Source organism: Petromyzon marinus, chromosome 9 (assembly GCF_048934315.1).
Source record: "Petromyzon marinus isolate PM22_M1 ecotype Great Lakes invasive population chromosome 9, UKy_Petmar_22M1.pri1.0, whole genome shotgun sequence".
Classification (NCBI taxonomy): Eukaryota; Metazoa; Chordata; class Hyperoartia; order Petromyzontiformes; family Petromyzontidae; genus Petromyzon; species Petromyzon marinus.
Genome location: NC_133675.1, coordinates 15,530,714 through 15,543,002, shown reverse-complemented (window position 1 = coordinate 15,543,002; position 12,289 = coordinate 15,530,714). Strand labels below are relative to the sequence as shown.

General features: G+C 45.3%; 1 protein-coding gene across 2 annotated transcripts in view; it reads right to left on the bottom strand.

Annotated features, from left to right (window-relative positions):
- LOC116940448 (dedicator of cytokinesis protein 1-like) overlaps nucleotides 1–10,065 on the bottom strand; it is a 337,619-nt gene extending 327,554 nt beyond the window's left edge. The window contains exon 1 of one of the 2 annotated variants that reach the window (XM_032950283.2): nucleotides 9,792–10,065. In XM_032950283.2, coding sequence (XP_032806174.1) covers nucleotides 9,792–9,834 — 43 coding nt within the window. In that variant the 5' untranslated portion in view covers nucleotides 9,835–10,065. The remainder of the gene's footprint in view (nucleotides 1–9,791) is intronic. The other variant, XM_076065949.1, reaches the window with a different exon arrangement.
- Between the last annotated feature and the right edge of the window lie 2,224 nt (nucleotides 10,066–12,289).

The following is a 12,289-nucleotide window of genomic DNA, read 5'->3' as shown; positions in this document are numbered from 1 at the left end:
ACGGTTGGCTACGTACAGTGCGAAAGAAGTTCAACATACATGCATACGTACTGGCCATTATGAATGTCCACACAGATAGGCGAGCGTTCGTGGTTAGCACATCGCGCTGTGATAATGGTGGCCCTGGATTCAATTCCTGGATATGTACATCAGCGGCATGCAGTATCCGAATCTCTCGTGGGCTTCCCCAAGCTCAACCTCAGCCTTAAATTGGTACCTGCTATCGTGCGAGAACATCAGCATTGAAGATACATTGGTGGTCGGATATCGTGCTAACAATACCACACCGTTGTGCTCCAAGCCAAACTTAATAAACGATCTTAATCACTTGTCCCTAGAGTCTACATGGAAAAACGGGAATCTCAGTCTTTGTATGTAAGAAGGCACGCACGCGTGGCTATACAATTGTTGTGTATAAGGTTACGTGAATGTATCCGCATGTTGCAAAGTAGATCAATGATGGCTGGTGCAATACCAGAAATGCTCGCGTAGACCAAAGCAAGTTTCGTCTTGCCTGCAGCAAGGATTCCTGTGCGCACCGCTGCAAGCAATACGCTGCAAGAAGCGCTGAAGCTAAAGCCGAACGCACGTCCAGAACCAGAACCGGTGCAACATAATGGGGCAGGCAGTGCCACGTGCACTCGCTCACAAAGGTGCAATGGTCAATGCAGGACCCTAAATGCGATTGCCCTGGGTAAACAAAATGCATATTATCGGGGGTTTCTTTAGGTTGTACTTCATTTCACTTACTTTTCTTTCGTTATAACCCACATGTTCTGGCTGTAGAAAATATTTTCTGGATAATCCACATCACATAAACATCCTCCTACAATCACTTACCAAAATGTACAACTCTACATAGATTCAAGCTCATAATGCAATCAACCATAGTTGTCGCATGGATTGAATGGGCCATGCCATAGGAATGCAGATTTACCACAAATGGCTCAGTCAAATAGAGATGAGCACTGCTGCATGTGCTATGACTTGACTTGGAAAATAATCTGCTAGCAGTAAGGCTTCTTTTTTATGCATTTTTTAAGCCAAGATATAAAAAAAGGAACGGGAATAAGTCAACCCACATGACAGGCAATCAACTAAAACAATGAGGCATCTGCACATTTTTGGATTGCAATTTCATTTTCTTATCTCACGGACAATCCAGCCGGGTGGCACTGTGGTTAGGGTCCCTTTCTCAAAAGCAGGCTAAGAGTTTACATTGTGGTCAAGTTTTGACAGAGCCCATCATACCTCTAGGTTCGATAAAAACAGGTACTACTTTGTGCCACCAACATTAATGACCACTGCCAAAAACTAATTTCAGGACGGAGACATGCGTGACTTTCTGGATGTTACGTTTTACTTACACTTACTAAATATCCAGTGTAGCAGACAGGTTCCGCATTTTTAAACATTTTCTCATTGGCTGAGAACCAGTGATTAAAAGTGACATGAATGAGAGGTTAGGTTGCAGGAGGTCACATGTAGATGTTAGTGCAGCTTTTATAACAAACAAGTCAAAAGCTTTCCTTGGACATTGATTATACAAAGAAAGCTTTTGACTTAAATTCGAAAGATCACAGGTCATAATGAGGGTGGGGCGCTGACTATGCTCACCGTCCCCTCTAGAGTGAATTTTAAAAAGAGGACCACTTTGTGCGAGACAAAAATAAGTTGTACTTCAGATAGGATATTCTCTGGACATGGTAATGTGGACTTTACACCACTTTACTCTTGACTGCCGACAGAAATGAGCACGGGAAAAATATTTTTTTCCTCGTTTTCTTGTTGTACTTGTTTTCCACTTGAAAACCGAGCATGTGATATGACGCATTATCCATGTGCAGGAGCCATGTTTATAATTTCAGTTGTATTGGCTAGGTCTCACTTGCAAGTGCCGTTTTGAGGGCAGCATGACCCCATGGCTAAAGAGATGTTTACAACAGAGAGGGTCAACGCGAACCGAGTCATGGCTGCGATCTGAGCGGAGAGACGCGAGTGGCGACGCACTGCAATAGTTTTCGTTTGGGTTCACCAACAGCACTGTATTTCCTTCAAGCGCCATTCTGCAGCGGTGATGAATAATTTTGGGAACGCCCGTCAGCGGAACACTGTGCCGGAGCATTTTGCTCAAGTGCACTCTACCATGCCAGGAAGCTCGGGTCTTGACTTCAGAACTCAAGGAAGTGTCTGAAATGAAGACGTGTTATGAAACGCCAGACGCCCTCCATATGTAGCGTTGGCACTGCCACTGCTTGCCACATGCAGTCGATGTCATCTATAAGTTTAAACTGTTTCCGCTTCTGTGATGGAGTTTGCGTTGAATGGCCATAAACCGAGATGGTTGGCAGATTAAATGAGGACTGTTATTCGGCATTGCTGGCTACAAAATGGATTTTAAAATGGTACTAAGTCAGCCTTTGGACTTGATGAATGCTAAATATTTATTCATTTTAACCCACTGGAAACATGATTTAAATATCCGAATTTATGAAATGACAATAGGCCAAAACTCAAAGTGTCTCAATATTCATAGTATGGGGTAGTATTCACTGCCATGGCAGCCCAGTCATAGAAATTCAACATTCCCTTATAAAGGCTTTGGAATATCTAAAGGACAACCCACAAAGCCACTGATTGCACTCCAGAGTTACCCTCATTTGTAATTCACAATAACAGTATTGTGTTCATTTGTTTAAATGTAAGTTGACACTTTTTGTTGGTAAACCTGCATTTGATCCTGAATATTACATCAACAGTTGGAATTTTGCTTAAGACAACGGTCACAAAAAGGTTCAAGAAAAAAATTCATAGCTTAATTCTACTTGGATCATCTAAGCGTCTGTGTTTCAATAATAATCTATACACCATCCAAATGATGAATGGGCGGCTAGAAAATGAGGAAGTTCCTTCACATTTAAAAAAAATTATTTTTACTGAGGCTGCCATAAAGTGGTTAAATAGCATTGGGGTATTCAAAAAAGGAAATTAGATGTTATCAAATTAACCACAAACCCCAACACTCCCGAGAAACCAGACCTCAATTCAAAATCAGAGAGTGGCGGGTGATTGACCTAGGACTCTACACTTTCAAGAGAGAATGATTTCCACGCAGATAAGCTGCCTATTATAGTGCAGCCTATAACCAATAATATGAATCCCTGCAGTCACGAAAGCTTTAAATCGAAATAACATACGGAAGTTAAAAAGTTTGAATGGTGCAGCCTGAATCTGACCATTGTCAGGGTGAATTTATCACGGGTTAATGTTTTATTCCCATCTATACTACCACCTCAATAATTAATTATCGTACGAATGGCAAAAAGGTAAAAGCGTATAAATGCTTAAATGAGCACATGGAGAGGCTCTCATTTGGTGGCAGCCTCACAGCCTGGAAGTGGAAATTCGACAAGGGGCCGGTCTCTCCATGGGCTAACAACTTCTGGTTTCCCACAGAGTGGTACCCATCGTATCAACCCCGAAGAGTAGATAAGCAGAGTCGACCCTCAGAGGCGACTTGAACTTAGGACTTTCTAATTGTCCAGCATGCTAACAATACTGCCGTCTGAATGGAATAATATTTTTTTTTATCGTGGAAGGGATTCAATGAGTCTCAAGATTTTCAGGATGGTCCTACATAAAAGGTGTGGCCAATTTTTTTTATCAAAGCATATTTTTGGATGTGGTGAGGAAACCAGAGAAATCTCAAACATGCTACGGGGAAAACAATGACACTCTACGCAAACAGCCTTTCAGAAACCTACTTGCTGTCCTGTCTGATATGGGCACCAGGTTGCCTGAAACGTGTGCGACACACACTCGGCTCGGTCTCTGACTGACCCACCAACCCTGCTAATAATCACCGCATTTACCCCACACGCGCCACAACACCCGGCAAACCCAAACCACAGCACCAGCTGGAGGACGCTTAACGCAAAAATCTCATGCCCCTAAAATATTCGGCCGAGCGGCACAGTGGTTAGACTACACAGTTGCAGGGTCGAAAATTAATATCCAGGTTCGAGCTCTATGCAACCAATCATCCACTCAAGAGTAAATAAAATTATTAAGTCAGCAGTTGGCATCCTGTGGGGAGACCCCCCCCCCCTTCACCCACGCCCCCCATCCGCAATGGGAATGAGGAATTTGCACGACTGGCTTGAGGCAAGCAATGAGCACCGCCCAATGCTTGTCTGAGCAGGGATACACAACTGTCACAAAGCCAATATTTAACGGATAAATTAATTGGACAATTTGCTTTGAGCTTGTAAGGTCAGTAGATACTACTGCAGCAGCTTGGGCACCACCGAGTGATAGCGACTTTACAGTGGCATTGCTTTAAATGACGTAAACTTCCAAACTCTCGTAGCACAGTAAAAAGGGCAGCCTTCCAAACAAAAAGATGGGTCCAGGCGGCCAATGACAACACGAAAATAAGAGGTCCGGGAAGACAACAATACTTTTATACAAACGATGATGCTGGTTGCTGCGGCGACAGTTTATACATTTAACAGCAACAGCACGGTATGCCATCTTTACCAACGTGTCGCTTGGGGAGTGCTGTTGTGTTTCTTACAATGGTTGTGGAAAATTACATTCCATTCCGAGTGTTGTTTGTGTACGAGTCATGAAATGAGACCAAGACCGGTGAGGTCATTACACGCTGAAAATTGCCATCATCCACCAGCTGAACACATGCATAATATTTATTTTGCACGCTTCCATAATGTGGTATCTTTTAAGTTTGTACAAGGTGTAATTCAGTTGAATAATGTGGCGAAATCTTAAGGACAATCCGTAAGTATTGGCATTCACCCATCGTATAACAAGACATACATACAGAATAGAAGATCAAAAACTAGGTAGATACCAGTGCCACAAATGCCACCAGACCTCGCCATCACTTCTTTCCTTCTGCCAGATGCAGAAGGAAAAATAACTGTTACACTGTCAACCACCCGACCTCTAAGCTCCGCTTTTACTATCTCATCATCACCATCTGGCTTGAGGTCTTTCTCTCCACCGCCAACCTCAGGACGCCACTCCAATGTCATCTTGGTAAACTGTCCTGTATGCTGCAGATGTGTCTCACCCATAAGGTCCTCTTCCTGATTTAGTCTACAATCGTATCATGCCAGGTTCTGTTAAAAAATGTCAAAGTTGCAGAAACATTAGCATGCAACTATCACAATCATCCTTAATCACCCATACTAAGCATGTACCTGTCCTTCCATCTGTACCTCCGATGAGTACGGTTTGCTACGTACGGTGAAAAATAAGTTCATCATACATACATGTTTTGTTTCTTAGTTGCTGCTGGGTTAAAGTCAGGCTCTCTGATCGTTTCAATAAATAACCCTCTATTCTTCCAAACAAAAGATTGTGTTTACCTGAGCACACACAACGAGCAGCTGGACGCGGGCTCCTGCGCCGCTTCGCATCCCATGACGCACAATATCAAGTGAAAATTTAAAATTTTCATGAACAGCTACGTGGGCGAAGGCACGGGGGCCACAGGAACTTCCAGCTGCGATCGGCAAGCCAAGGCCACCTCTCCGTAGTGCACGTCGCTCACACAAATGCATGCTGCTTGTTTTTGCCTACTTTTTGTGGGCAACACTGCTATAGAGCTCTTGCTGAAATGAATTACAGGATGAGCGCGTGCTTGTCAAATATGTTCCCGTTCTAAAAGCTGACCAAGTTGTGCTCATTTATGTTACTTTCTGCACTGCCACTGACTACCAACTCTTGGACTTGCAGGTTAGGAATCTCACACCTAAGATGTCTGCACGTTACAGCAAGCCCACCTACAAATCACTGTGGTAGACATCCCAAGTTTTTATTAACAAATATAATGAGTTCTCATATGGCAAAACAAAAATAATGTGCATTTACGCAGGAAACCGGTTTGTTCGTTGTATTTCTTGCCACAGGAAACGTTACAAGGCCGCTGTTCAATTGTCCTGCGTGAAGGCACGCCGTACAATTATGGGGATATTTCACGAAACACAATTTTTTTCAATATACAAGCATTTCATTCACAACGAGATATCTTGCACTCATCTTTTAAAAGTGGCGTGCAAAGAATGATCACGATCATCGGTGACCATTGCACGGAGCCTGTACAAGCCCGCAGCTATGAAACAAAACGAGTCTGAGACTTTCCTTTATCTACACTAACACGTTTTCAAAAGAACCCGAGATAACCCATAAAGAGCTCATAAAGGATCCCCCCACCAAAGGTGCACTGAGTGGCCGTATCAAAGTGTTGTCACAACTCGGGCCCAGCACAGTCATTTGAGCGTGGCATTGTGGATTCTTATGTTTCATAGTCGACAGTGAAAATGTCAAACCCTGAAAAAGAAAAGTGATGCTGAAATGGCATTTACTATAATAGGTTTTCCCCTTTTTTCAGGTGTTAAGATGTTAAAACACCAAACTGAAACCTTTTTGCAAGGAATCATGCCTGCAAGCACTATCACAGTAATGAGAGCTCAGGGTGAGCAGCTACATCATGGGACCTCCTTTGCCAGTACCAAAATATGAGAATAGGTTTTCCCCTTTTTTCTGGCAACAAAACAGGTGTTAAGATTTTCACTTAAAACTTTCGTGACTGCAGGAATTCATATTCTTGGTTCTTTCGGTAAAGTCACGTAAATAGAAAACATTTTTAAAAATATTGAAATGAAATTAAAATAATGAAAATAAACAAAAAGATAAAAATAATACATTGAAATTAATAAAAGCAAAAATCCAGCAATACAAAATGTTAATAGTAAAATTTCAAAAAAATGTTTTCTATTTACGTGAATTTACCGAAAGAACCAAGAATAGGTGTCAAGATGTTAAAACACCAAACTGAAACCTTTTACAAGGAATAATATCTGCATTAACCACAATACTTGTGGTCAGAATGCAAACAAAAAAAGTACTCTGATAATATATGCATTGTCTAACACCGTTGGAGACTAGGCTTGAAAGAAAGCTGTCTCTGGTGTGGACCAATCAGTTTCAAAGACAATGCATATATTATCAAAGTATGCTTTTTGATTGCCTTCTGACCACAGGTATTGTGGTTAATGCAGACAGGTTTCAGTTTTGTGTTTTAACATCTTAAGACCTATTTAGTTGCCAGAAAAAAGGGGAAAACCTATTCTCAAATTTTGGATGCTCACCCCGCGCTCCCATTACTCTGATAGTGGCACTGTCTTTGGGCTTTTGATTTAAAGCTTTCGTGACTGCAGTGATTCATATTCTTGGTTCTTTCGGTAAAGTCACATTGAAGGCAAACAATAAAATAATAATATATAAAACAATAAAATTCTCACGACGTTTCGACTGTAACGCAAACAGTCATCATCAGGTGTGGTTTTTCAAACCTATTCTTATATTTTGACACTGCCGAAGGAGGCCCCATGATGGCATTTACTCCATAAGGCTGGCATTTACTACATGCGCATGTCTTCACAATGATTACGCAACTGCCATTTCAAAATATTATCCAAAACGCAGCAATAAAAGAGTTAATGTTTTTTTGTATATTTCACTAAGGTGCAGCATTAATGTACAGAATAGGAACTGAAATTAAACGCGCATTGCAACTTTTCCAACAACGCTAAATCCAAGGTCAGAAAAAACGAGCGCTGCTTCTCTGCGCTATCAAACGCTCGACCACAAATCAAAGTTGACGGGCAATTAACTTAATTCCTCAATGGGTAACCAATTAATTCGGCCGAATATAATAAGCATATAAAAAAGGACCGTGTCATCTGGGCTGGTGGGGTTTTGGTTATATGCCCCGTGTTGAAACCTCAGCCCGATGTCAACTCGGACGAACACGATGTCGTTGAGCTTGAGTGTATGGCACGAGTTTGCGTGTGTGCGAGCCAGGCACTGGTTCTGTGCAGAGTGGAAAGAGTTTTCACCGTAAAGACGTTTCCATGCCACTGCGGGTTTTTAAGACGCCAACTGTACAACTCAACAGCTGACGGCAGAAGTGGCCAGCGAATATAACCCGACGATGGCAGCTGCCCCAGGCCTCAAATAACGAAATATCTCTCTCTCGACACACAACGACGACAACAGCTAATGGGTTTAAAAAAAGAAAAGAAAGCAACGCTATTGGATAATTACAAAGTTACCACCACTTTCACCACGCGAGAGAGCGGCGTACACTCAAACGGTGCGAGTGCACAATCACACGTACACTAAGGGGCCGTCCATAAATGACGTCACGCACCTAGGGTGTGGGGGGGGGTCAGACACTTGTGACGATGTGTGACGAGGGGGGGGGGAATTGAGAAATGTGACGTCACATCAAAATGCGCAACTTTAAATATAGATTTGTTATAGCACTAATTGTTATAACAATCCGACAAGATCAGAGTGCAGCGCCACATTAAATACGAATTACAATGACAATAGTTTAAAGCGATTTGAAGCATGTTTTACTTTTAAAATGGAAATATGGTTTGGGGGGGGGTAGAGCTTTGTGACGTCATATTTGAGGGGGGGGTCTGACTTTTTGTGGCGTCGTGTGACGAGGGGGGGTCAAAAATCGCGTGACGTTATTTATGACGGCCCCGAAGGCACATTCACTCATGCTCACACCGTCAACACGTGCACACAAATGCACAAACACGCAGGTCGGGCATCCAATTGACGACCCTCTTGGCACTTTGCCTTGAAAACTTCATTCACATAAATACACTCGCCCTTCACACAGCCCACCTTATACCCACCACGACTCGCACGCTTATACCCTGGCTCGCATTTCCACCGTTCTATCTATGCCAGCTACCTCGTGCCCTCTTTCTCCCATGGCCCTAACATTAAACCCTGCACTGCCCTTCAATCAACACATACCCTGCACCTAGCCCTGCCCTTTTGATGAATGGGCCCTATCCCGACCAGCACTGCTGTAACAGGCGCTCTTGAACACACTGTGAGCACTTCTTCTGCAAATTAGACATTCTGCGTTGCACTTTCAATATACCTCTACAGTGCCCATGCATTAGCGCTGCCGTGGCCCCGGTCAGCACTGCCCCCAGCCCGCTGGGTTCTACCTCAACACTCACCCCAAAAGCCCTGCCCACTGCCATGTCCACCACTCTTATATATGCCTCTTGCCTAGCACGGCAAAGACACGATAACTCCCCGAGGTGAAATCCCCTGCCCAGGGGCAGCTCCTCCCGGCACTGCCCTTCCCATGCCGGATCTCATCCACCTCCACTGGACCTCGCCTCAGGTGTCCCTCCCCCAGCTCCTTGCCCCTGTGCAGCCAGCTCAACTCTCCCCTGTCAATCACAGCGCTGCTCATCACAACCCTCTCGCCGCGCTCCTTCCATCACCACGCTCTCCTCTGCCCTGCCCACCCTGTGACCCCCCATGCCCGTGACCCCCCATGCCCCTGTGACCCCCCATGCCCCTGTGACCCCCATGTCCCTGTGACCCCCCATGCCCCTGTGACCCCATGCCCCTGTGACCCCCATGCCCCTGTGACCCCCCATGCCCCTGTGACCCCCCCATGCCCCTGTGACCCCCCATGCCCCTGTGACCCCCCATGCCCCTGTGACCCCCCATGCCCCTGTGACCCCCCATGCCCCTGTGACTCCCCATGCCCCTGTGACCCCCCATGCCCCTGTGACCCCCCATGTCCATGTGACCCCCCATGCCCCTGTGACCCCCCATGCCCCTGTGACCCCCCATGCCCCTGCCAGCCCTGCACCTCCCGGCCGTGCCCTTCTACTCGTCCCTCTCTACCTCCTCTCCCCGCCATCCCCCAAACTCACCGACTCCGTGTTTCTCCTTCGCCACCGGGCACCATCGCGCCATAGTCGGCGCCTGCACCGCGCAAGAGGCGTAGGGAGACGAGGTGGACGAGCAGAAGAGAGGAGTCCGGGCACGAGAGACGAGGAGGAGAGGGGGAGACAGCGTCAGCAGTGACAGGTGAGGGGGAACCTCGTCAGTCCACTCAGCGCTCCGCTACAGTCGCCATGTTGGACCGCCTCGTCACGTGGCCCCAACGTGCCCTGCCCGGCACACGCGGACCCCACCCCCTCACCTACGGCCCCGCCCTTATGCACAGCTGAGCCCCACCCCTGACACTTAGTCCCGCCCCTGACACTGAACCCCACCCCCTGAAACTGAGCCCCGCCCTTTAATACCAAGCCCCGCCCCTTGCACTGAAACCCGCCCCTGACACTGAGCCCCCACCCCCTGACACTGAGCCCCGCCCCTGACACTGAGCTCGCTCCTTGTAATCCCCTGAGGTTCTTCGTCCCGCCCACCAGACTTCCCACAACTCCTCAAGCACCACCCCCTTCAACCACTTAACCCCGCCCCTTACATTAGCCCCGCCCCTCTAATCGCGGTGACTCCTCCTTTGGGGCCGTCCATAAATGACGTCACGCGATTTTGGCCGATTTTGACCACCCCCCCTCGTCACACGGCGTCACAAAAAGTCAGACCCCCCCTCAATTATGACGTCACAAAGCTCTGACCCCCCCCCCCCAAAACCATATTTCCATTTTGAAAATAAAACATGCTTCAAATCACTTTAAACTATTGTCATTGTAGTGCGTATTTAATGTGGCGCTGCACTCTGATGTTGTAGGAGAAAACATTTATTAAAAAGGAGGCGTTGGAAAGCTGAAATTTAGCATAAAATTTACTTGAAAATATTCAACGTCTAACTAAAACTGCAGATGTTCAGAATATTATATTGAAATTATCTTATAATTATGACATTAAAAGTAATTATAACTATAAAAAAATACTTAAAACTTTGTAGTAGAATCACATATTCATTCCACAGAATGGAAAGCCCTGGTCGAATCATTAGAATCAAAATGTTTAATAACAATCATTCAAAAAATGTAGAAAATGTATGCTTCTCCATTCTCCTATGGAGAAGCAAAATGCTCCTTCATGGAATAAATAAAAGGTGGCCTTAGTAAATTTAAACAATCAAATAGTTAATAATGAAAATTGATCAAAATTAGTGTTGTTATAACAATTATATTCAATCAATATTTACTTAAAGTTGCGCATTTTGATGTGACGTCACATTTCTCAAACCCCCCCCTCCCCCCTCGTCACACATCGTCACACAACGTCACAAATTCTAGATTTAAAGCTTTCGTGACTGCTAGGATCCATACTCTTTGGTTCTATTGGGTAAAGTTATTTTATTTTTTACCTACGTGACTTTACCTAACGTCACAAATGTCTGACCCCCCCTAGGCGCGTGACGTAATTTATGGACGGCCCCTTCTCAATCCCCGCCTCATCCACTATTTAGCCCCGCCCTGTAGATTGCCCCCGCCCCCCAGTTGCGGTGACTCCTCCTACAACCTTCCCTCCCACCCCTCCTCTGCAGCCCCACCCCGAGGGTTTCTTCGGCGATCTTTGGCACACGTGGATGGGGGAATTCGCGGGCATTCGAATCAAGGTGGATTAATCTGAAGGATATTTAAGTTCAAGTTATATTTAGTTTTGCCAGCTGAGAACACAAGAGACCCAGAGGATAGCCTCATTTGCAGGCGTGACCTAAGGGAGGATCGCCAAAATGACAAAATCAAAACAAAGCACAGCAACGGAGCAATTCGAATTCGGTAAAAAATAAACTCACACGAGATATCGAAAATATTTCACAAACAAATTCAATGCTAAATAATACATTCCATGGAGAGTAAGTCGGCCAGGAAAGTACAATTACAAATGACACTTCAGGTTGAGTTGTGCTTAGTTGAGTCCATACTTCTTTGTATATACAGTACTTAAATGCTATTTCCACTTAATAAGTATTCTATGGTTCTTTCGGGTAAAGTCACGTAGATAGAAAAAACGTGTTTAAGTTCCTCATTGCCTCTTCACAAATTCCCATGGTGACTGCCACAGGAATGTGGAATTACCATCACTGGCTACAGTCCACCAATCGAGGCGTGAGCACTGCTCCAGTGTTCAGTAAGCAGGGCTGCACTCACTGTGTCGCGAATAGTGTCGGGTGTTGGCCGAGGAAAACCTAACTCAGAATCTGTCGTTTCCGTCCTTGAGACACGACAAGGCAAAAATAAGTTGTACGAGGTGGTGGTACCCACATGTTCACCCACTCACAGCTGTGTGCTAATCTACCCCCGTGAAATTGGTCTAATCCTTACCCACGAATTTAGCCCGGTAATTCTGGTTTTCAACTCCAGTGATCAAGACTTTACGACAGCGTTGATCTTCACTGCAAGGCCCCTCGTGGCCTTTAGTGCGGCCCCTGACCTGCGGGCCCCTGACAGTA